At 38.0% G+C, this 8,803-nt stretch overlaps 1 protein-coding gene and 1 pseudogene across 1 annotated transcript; one reads left to right on the forward strand and one right to left on the reverse strand.

Annotated features, from left to right (window-relative positions):
- The first annotated feature begins 101 nt into the window (after positions 1-101).
- Positions 102-3,536, forward strand: LOC147930566 (uncharacterized). The gene is made up of 9 exons (XM_087478406.1): positions 102-654; positions 872-936; positions 1,034-1,095; positions 1,206-2,288; positions 2,375-2,453; positions 2,548-2,661; positions 2,743-2,868; positions 2,950-3,035; positions 3,148-3,536. Exons 1-9 carry the CDS (start codon positions 510-512, stop codon positions 3,374-3,376), a joined length of 1,989 nt encoding a protein of 662 aa, XP_087334532.1. The 5' UTR covers positions 102-509; the 3' UTR covers positions 3,377-3,536.
- Positions 3,537-3,635: 99 nt separating this feature from the next.
- On the reverse strand, positions 3,636-8,087 carry LOC147930567 (protein SUPPRESSOR OF npr1-1, CONSTITUTIVE 1-like; annotated as a pseudogene).
- Between the last annotated feature and the right edge of the window lie 716 nt (positions 8,088-8,803).

Genomic DNA, 8,803 nt, shown 5'->3' on the forward strand with positions numbered 1-8,803 from the left:
ATCGCTTACGTCTTTAATTAAAAAAGAAACATAAATGTTGTATATAATTACTCAATTTACTTTGATCAATTAAATTAAATACGGATCATATTTTATCTGTCGAAGAATACAAATCAAAAATGATTTGTAAAGAAACAAGAAATATTCATGCATTACGGGGTTAAACTGAAATGGAAGTTTTGGAGGTTTGGTTTGGTTCTGCGGAAATACCGGTTTAAAAGAACCGGTTTTGCTTCTTCTTTCTTTCAGATTCTCTTTACTTTACTCACGATGAAAGAGAGAGAGGCGTTGAAGCTCAAAATCACTGTAGTGACGAAAGTAACCCTGAGAAGAGACCATTATTACATTCCTTTCCTCTTAACGGCTAGTTTTTGTCAATGTTCCTTCATCAATCATCTTGTCTGAGCTAAAAAAGACACGCACCAAATTAGACACTACTCTTTCTCTCTTTCTCTCTCTCTGTTCCTCTCTCAGTGAATCTCTAATTTTATTGATAATTATTAGTGTAAATGGAGGCATTCGAGCATATGATAGTGGACGAGTTTACCGAAGAAGACTTCTACGAGACGATAGAAGCTCCCAAGTTCGTAGACCTAACCGCACCAGATCATCGCCCTGAAGGAGATGATCGTTACTGGTTCTGTTCCAGAGTTGGTATGAATCGTTCTTACATTTAACTTTTTTCCTTTCGAAAATTTGAATCAATCATTAGTCACTAATTATATTCCAGAGATCTGGGAAATTTGATTCTGAAATTTTCTGAAAATTGCTAAATTAGGGTTTTAGTGAACAATGTTTTTGGTGGGTTTGACTTAAATTATATTGTGTTTTGATCCGTTTCTGGTTTCTTGGTGATAATGTGTGTACTTAGGATGTGATCAGAAGCATGAAGAGTTCATGGATTCGGAAGCAATCTACAAAAAATTTGTTCTTCGGGTTAGCTGAAAGATCCAAACTTTTTTTTTCCCTTTCTTCCTATTTTGATTTTGTTTAGAAAAAATTCACCAACTTTGATGTAAATCAAAAATACTAGGTCATGGCAGCTAGGAGTCCAAGTGTTCGTCTTCGAAAAGCTCTTTACCGAAAGGATTTCAGGTATATGAACTTCAAATTGTTTATGAGAAATGCGTCTTTTAACTTAAGAGAGATCATCAGTGTACAGTGTGTTTAACATTACATTGTTCTACATACTTTTGTTACTACAGTGTTGATCCTAAATGTCCCAACACGGTTCCTGCAAAGCCCTCGAGATCACGCGTTTCTAGATTGGCTATGATCTCAGCAATTCCTCAGAAGTGTAATGGTAATGTCATCAGGTCAAAAGAAGTAAAAGTAGTTTCCACAAACAGAAATGCAACTCCAAAGGCAAAGGTGAAAGGGAAAGAGTCATCAGTGATCTCATCAGTTCCTCAGAAGGCGTTAACTGAGAGAAAGAAGCAAATGCAGAGTCCAGCAGCTTTTAGGAGTGTGCAGAATCCGAGAAATGCAAAAATCAAGGTGTCGGAAAACAGACTTGTTGCAAAGGCTTTGGTGTTTCAATCTCCAAAGAAGTTGGTGAAACTGAAGAGGTCTGTGGAGCTTAGTTCCTCGGTGAAGAAGTTGTGTAATGGGATGAGGAAGCTTGAGATTGAGAACAAAAGTAACGTTTTAGGGGTTAATTATAAGGCTGGGAGTTCAGTTCCATCTAGAAGACCGCTAAAGACACGAGAGGTGAAGAGCCGAGTGTTTGATTCCGTGCGGTCACAGGAACAGAACGATTCGAATACCAAAGGTGTCAGTACTATGAAGAAGAGGCTTAAGAAAAAGGAAGAGCCTGTGCTTGCCTCTTATCCTTCTAAAGCTCATGAAGCTAATGGCATGAGACTTGAGGATCAATCGTTGCCAAGAACTGAAAAAACTAGTGGAGATGAAGAGCTCGTGGTCGAAAACAAATCTGAAGAGTTGTCAGACACATTGAAGGCTAACATGAACAATCAACTCCAGGCCACAGAAGATCCTGCTGTAGTAAAGGGGAGTGCAGAGATTGAAGAAAAGGAGAATGCATTAGCTTTGGAGTGTGAGGACAAAGAGAATGCTACTATTGCAGCGGCTGTCGATAGAGAAGATATCTCTGTAATAAAGGTGAGTGAACTGAATAAAGCAAAGCAATTTGAGACTGTGGAGATTGAAGACAAGGAAAATGCATTACCATTGGAGTGTGAGAACAAAGAAAATGCTACTAATGCGACGGATGTGGTTGATAGAGAAGGCGATGATAAGGAAAATTCTTCAGCCTTGGACAATAACAGGTGAGGAAAATGTTGGTTGTGTTTGCTTTTGGGTTCTCTTTAGCGCATCACCTCACAAATATACTTGTTTTGTGTGAATATTGCAGAAAAGTTGATCAAGCTACCTATCCTTTGTTGAAAAAGAAAGTCTTTGGCAAGAAAGAAAATTGTAAAACCACTCAAAAGGTATGTTACATTATAGCCTATGTACCTTCTGTATGCTTTCTAATTGGGTTCTACTATCATCTTCTGTGTATTTATATGCATTTGTTTGGACCAGGTTATGACTGTAGCAGATAAATGTTTCAATGGCAAGACTGTTTCGGCTGGTACTCGTGTGAAGTATACAAAACCTAAGCTAACGAATCCAAAGCCTTTTCGACTTCGAACTGATGTATAATGTGCAATAATCAAAGATATATTCTCTTATATGCAACTCTGGTTTTTTATTTCTGATGGTAGATTTTTTTTATAGGAAAGACAAATTCTCAAGGAAGCACACACGGAGAAGAAACCACAGTGTACTCTTGCCAAAGAAGAGACTACAAGCATTATGGGGTTCCATAGTGAAAACTTGGGTCCAAAACATCAGCCTGTTCGAGTAAGTTCATTGTGAAGCATATCGATGTCTGTTTATCGTGTGAGTGTTTCTTTTGGTGATATAATAATCTCCAATCTGCAGGTAGAGAAGAACACAACTTCCCGGCTAAAAGCTCCAAGAGGAACATCCACAACACTTGTCTCTGAAAACATGATTAATAGCAAGAGGTAAAAACTGCTTGATCAGAAATACAAAGTATATTCTATCATTTGAGAGAACAGGGCAAACGCAGTTACCTTTTCTCGCAATGTAATCTGAAAATTCTGTGCATTTTCTCAGGGTTGCATTAAGTAGGAAGAAGCAAGTGGCACCAAGGAAAGAAATTGAAACCGTGAAGGAAACCTCACAGGTGAATGGAGAATCTAAGGAAGTTGCAATCATCAACAAACCTGCTGTTTGTGCTATTGCTTCAGGGGAGAAAAGACATGCAACTGTCCCAAAGGGACCAAACTTCCACAGTATTCATATCCCTAAGAGCTGTACAAAGAGAGTGGCATCACAAGTGTAAGATCGTCTTTTGAAAACTATGTGGTTTTAATTCACACGAGAATCTTGTAATTGTTTTAGATCTTTGAGAATTAACAGAATGGAGCTTGTTTTAGTGTGTGTAATTATTTGCTCGGTATTTCAGATTGATACAAAAGAAAATTCAGCTGTTAAATCCCAAACACAATGATTTTTCTTTGATAGAGTTAAAAAAAAAAGGAGAAAGGGAAAGATACAAAGATGTGTTCCATCTCCTTGTACAATGATACATTACTAGTAGCTTAAGCTTCCAAGTCAAAGCGTCAATCCTGTGTTCAGCACAGTTTGGTCACATGGTAAGTAGTTTGAAGGTATCTGTCATCTGCACAATAAATCAAGTGGATTTGTTCTGGTAAAATATAGTTTATCCAATGTTCATGTCCTTCTACTCTACATCGCATGGAGACTGTTCAGAGCTTCTATCATTAACATCCGGGTAAGGAGAAACATCCCGTATCCGTACACCGCATCCTTTTATCCTCTGAGTCGAACAAGGACAGTTATCCATGTCGGATTCATGGAAATATCTGTTGCTACGGTAGTAAAAATGAAATTCCAAATAGTTGTAGTCCAATTCTGGTGGAGGATCATTGATATTTTTAGTAGGGAGCCAAATTTGAAACAAAGCCAGCTTATCCATCTTACATGAGTCCATGTAAGCGTCTACATAAAACGTATCGGTTGTGGCTCTGAAGTACCAGCGTACCTCGATGTCTGGAGTATAGTGGCAACAGCTAGTTGAGGATTCGAGCAAGATGCAAGCCTTCAATCCCAGAAACTCTTCAGAGAGAGAGCTCTTGTGTAAAGGGAAAACTAGGGAACTTCTGGAAGCTCGATGTGTGAAATATATAGGTACTTCTCCACCTGGTAAGAGAGAATATGTGTTGTCTAGTTGTAAGATGAATCGCCTCGCATCTCTATCCAAATCGAAGCAGTTCTGGACTTCAAGACAAGTCACTGGATTGTGGGAGGAGTGAGGTGTACCCTGGAGAGACTCACAACACTTTGTATGCAATTCAGTACGAGGAAACGTTGCCTTCTCGAGCATTGGTAACAATCCTTCGCAGTCTGAAAAATCTACCATGTGAAGACTGTTCAGTTTCAAAATGTTTGGGGAGATGGTTTCTAACCTCTTGCAACCACTCATTGTTAGTACAGCGAGCTCAGAGATATCATTAATCCAAGAAGGCACTTCTTCAATGGCAGTGTGGCTTAGATCGAGATACTGAATCCTTGTTGAGATTTTAGGAAAAAATCTCAACCGTGAACACTCACTGAGTGTAAGGAACTCGAGTGATTCTAAGTTGACGTCTGTTGGAAGAAGTTCGAGCCTTGAGCATCCACTCATGTTCAATTCCATCAGTTCATGGAGATTCCGAATTGAAGATGGGAGCATAACCAAACCGTTGCAGCCTGTGAGAACCAAATACTGGAGATTGGGGGCGTGCGAAAGATCTGGAATCTCTTTCAAGTTTTCAGATCCTGACAAATCCAACCGCCTAAGACTTCCAAGCAACTTCAACATATATAAGAAGGAAAATAATGCATTAATGTGAGAGTTTGAAAAGTGAATAAATTTGTAGTTTTTTTTTTTTCTACATCAAACACCCATACAACGTACGGAATTTAAGTTTTCTTTACAAAAGAAAAGGAAAAACGTGCGGACCTAAAATGTACAACACAGAAAAATTAATAAATATTAGTCTCAAGGGTGTCAAATTTTAACCCGTAATATAATGTTCAAGTACCGTTTCAAAAACACTATTCAAGACGGTTAATTAATAGCTATAGCCTATAGTATTATTTTGACAATACATATAAAACCATTTGGATTAGAAGCCATTATATGACCTCTGGCTATAAGATACCTTCCTTGGGACACAAATCAATCATCATAGCAAGAATTAAGAAAAAGTCTCCACATCCTAGGCACACAATGAAACCATGCATGGATTTAAAGAAATTTTTACCTTGTCTCCTTCCCATAGCTTCTCAAGCTCGCTGTTTTCCACTTTCAATTCAACGAGATATTCTGTGGGGAAGTTAGAAGGCATACATCTCATCAGACAACCGTTCCAATATAATTTAGCGAGCCCATAGATATTCTCAATCCAAAAGCAATCTTGTTCTATCTCGGTATCATTTAAAAAGAGTGTTTCAATGTTCATTGAAATCTGGGGAAAACTTCTCAACCGTGAGCATCCATCGAGATTAAGGTAGTAAAGAGATTGCAAGTTGAAACCAGTTGGAAGATACTCGAGCTTCGAGCATCCCATCATATCTAACTCCATCAATTTATTGAGATTTTGGATCGAGGAAGGAAGTGACACCAAAGATGTGCATCTCCAAAGAATCAACTGCTCGAGGTTTATTGCATTAGAAAGATCTGGAATCTCTTTTAAGTCTGTGGAGAAAGCCAGATTCATCTTCTTGAGGCTTCCAAGTGGCTGACAACAAAGCAGGGACACCAAACAGTTAAGTATACCAAAATTACTAATCAATAATAATTTTACACTGAAGATAAAGAATTAAAAACTTTCAATAGTATACCTGAATCCCTTCCCATAATTTCTCCAGCTTACTACTACTCATCATCTCGAGTACAACCAGATACTTCCCACTAAAATTAGGAGGAATAGACTTCAAAGGATAATTACTCCAATTTAGCAATCTGAGTTTACGTGGCAAAGAAACAAGGCCCTGAGGTAAATAAGATCGGACTTCACCAGTCTCCATTGACCACCCCGGGTAAAATTTTAGAAATCGGAGATTATGCATCCTTTCGAACGAATTTTCGTCTATAGTAAATGGCTTTACTAATTTTGATGGGATAAAATCTATGGCTAGAACATGTTTTGTGCCCTGAAAAAAATATCATCAACAAAATAAAATCATACCCTGATACCCTCATCTTTAAGACTTAACAATTTATTAAGCAAGCACAAAATATCATGCTGAGCATAAACTCATAATTAGTCAGCATGAAACGCAAATTTAAAACACTTACGGTATTCCTTTTTAATACTTCACGGATATCTTCAGCATCCACTAAGAAACGACGTTTTCCGGGATTTTTGGACTCTCCACGAACAATGTCTCTACCCAGGATCTTTAGCAAATTGTGCATCTCTACAATTAATGTTGTGTGGGTTTATACGTATCAAAGACTTATTAGCCAGCATTTTTAGCCCAATGTTAACAGAAACACCGAGCAAACTTGTGATGTAACCAACTTCCTGGCGATTGAATAGACAAGCAATGTAAAGAAATATATCTTGATCTTCATCATGTAACCCATCGTAGCTTACTCTTAATGTTTTTACAATATTACCGTCCAAACCCTTTCGGAACCTAGGCAGCATATCCATCCACTCCTCTTTGTCCTTTCCTTTCAAAGATGAACCCAATACACTGAGACCCAAAGGAAGTTTACCCGCAAGGTTTGCAACTTCAACTGCAAGCTCCGTGAAACCATCAAGTGGAGAGTTCTGCCCAAATGCACGTCGACATAGCATCTGAAGAGCCAGATCTTCAGATGGGAAATCCACCTCATAAACATATTCAATCTTGTGAGCCCTAAGAAGTTGTTTGTCTTGAGTGATCACAATTATTCTGCTTCCAGATCCAAACCATCCAGTTTGTCCCACCAAAGTCGTTAGTAGCTCTACATTATCCACATCATTAAGAACGATAAGAACTTTTTGGTTCTTTAGCCTTTGTTCTACCATACCAAAACAATTTATATTTAAATCCTTTTGACAAAGAATTTCCGACAGAAAACGTTGTTCCCAACACAACTTGGTGTCGTACTCATCCCCGTTGGTTCGCCTATAGTCATTTAGGAAAACACGATGGTGGAATTGGCTAGAGAGTTTGTTGAAAAGAGCTCTTGCTAACGGTCTTACCAATCCCTGAAGGCCCCACAATCCCCACCATTCTCACTCCCCCAGATTCCAAGCACAAGATTGAATTCATTGCCTCTATATGACCTTCAATCCCGACATAATCAGCAAAACTGTTTGATGGCGTTATAAGTTTATTCGACACATCGTTTGCAATTTTTTCAACCATGTTTGCTTCGTTATCCCTAACCAAGACAAGAAAAACATTATAGCATACGCGACCCTGACGACCATAAATTTAATAGTATAATGTCAACAATGAAAGCACAAATAACGGAATCAGAAACAACATACCAGTTCCGCAAGTCCTCTCCAGCCAAATTTGCTACCTCTAACAGAGCTCGAATCCAACGTTGTATCTCATCATCTGTTTTATTCCTGCATGTCTCTATAAAGGATTTACCGAAGTCCCCTGTCTGTTTTCTAACGTCAGAAGGATCAACGTCGTAGAAAACTGGTATCACCAGTTGACCGAACTCCATATAGCAGTTGTGGATCTCGACCAATTCATTTAAGCACCACGTGGAAGAAGCATAATTTTTAGAGAACACAACGACGGAGATCCTCGATTCTCTTATTGCGAATAAAAGTTCCTGAGAAATTGGGCGGCTTCTCATGATCCCGTGGTCTGCAAATGTAATGATTGACTTGCGATCGAACTCCTTAAGAAGGTAGCTGAGGAATGACTTGCGCACATCTTCCCCTCTAAAGCTCGGGAAGACATCATATCTCCAACTGCGAGAAGAAGAAGCCATGGGAGACGAAGATAGAGAGATAGAAGAGACAAATCAATTTCTGATGATTTTACTGACAACTCATCATGGTTTGAATATATTATAAAGAGCGAGAAAAGAAAACTTCAAGGTTTCTCGTATCAGCAAATTGGCCGGCTAAAGACTACTTCAAGGTTTTTATTTTATTTTAAATGAAATGAAATGAAAGAGAAGCCGACAATTTAAAAAAAAAAAAAAAACCCCACATATGTTGTAGAACTAGAAGAGTCCATGACCAATCTTCAACATTGACAACTGTCTGACAACATCTGAAACCAATAAACGGTAGAGCTTGCACAAAGCACAAACATATTCAGCCTAGAACGATATTTTATTCGGGAATGTTGGGCGATGCATGTTGTTGTTTCTTATACCGGCACACATTTATACGTCTAGCGTCTATCTCAAGTCTTGTCTATGACAACTGGGCGATATTATATGAAATCACGAGACAACCTTCTTAACATTAAAACCAAGAAAAAATAAAATAAAAAATCAGGAGACAATCTTTCTCTTAACGAAGAGCGGAAGAGGTGGTGTTAATCAGTCTTATACCTCTTAATTTATACGGTATCATTTATTTCTATTATTCATTCAACAATATATATATATATATATATATATACTAGAAAGTTACCCACGCAATGCCTGGGTTATAAAATCAAATATTTTGTATGTAAAATAAAATTTCATAAAACATGAAATATTCATGATATTATTTATATATGCCTCGAA

Source organism: Camelina sativa, chromosome 12 (genome assembly GCF_030686135.1).
Source record: "Camelina sativa cultivar CO46 ecotype springtype chromosome 12, ASM3068613v1".
Classification (NCBI taxonomy): Eukaryota; Viridiplantae; Streptophyta; class Magnoliopsida; order Brassicales; family Brassicaceae; genus Camelina; species Camelina sativa.

Coding starts and splice junctions, on each gene's coding strand:
- LOC147930566 (XM_087478406.1), top strand. CDS start 510: ATGGAGGCATTCGAGCATATGATAGTGGACGAGTTTACCGAAGAAGAC. Junction 2,454..2,547: donor ATTGTAAAACCACTCAAAAG/GTATGTTACATT, acceptor TGTTTGGACCAG/GTTATGACTGTAGCAGATAA. Junction 2,662..2,742: donor CTTTTCGACTTCGAACTGAT/GTATAATGTGCA, acceptor TTTTTTTTATAG/GAAAGACAAATTCTCAAGGA.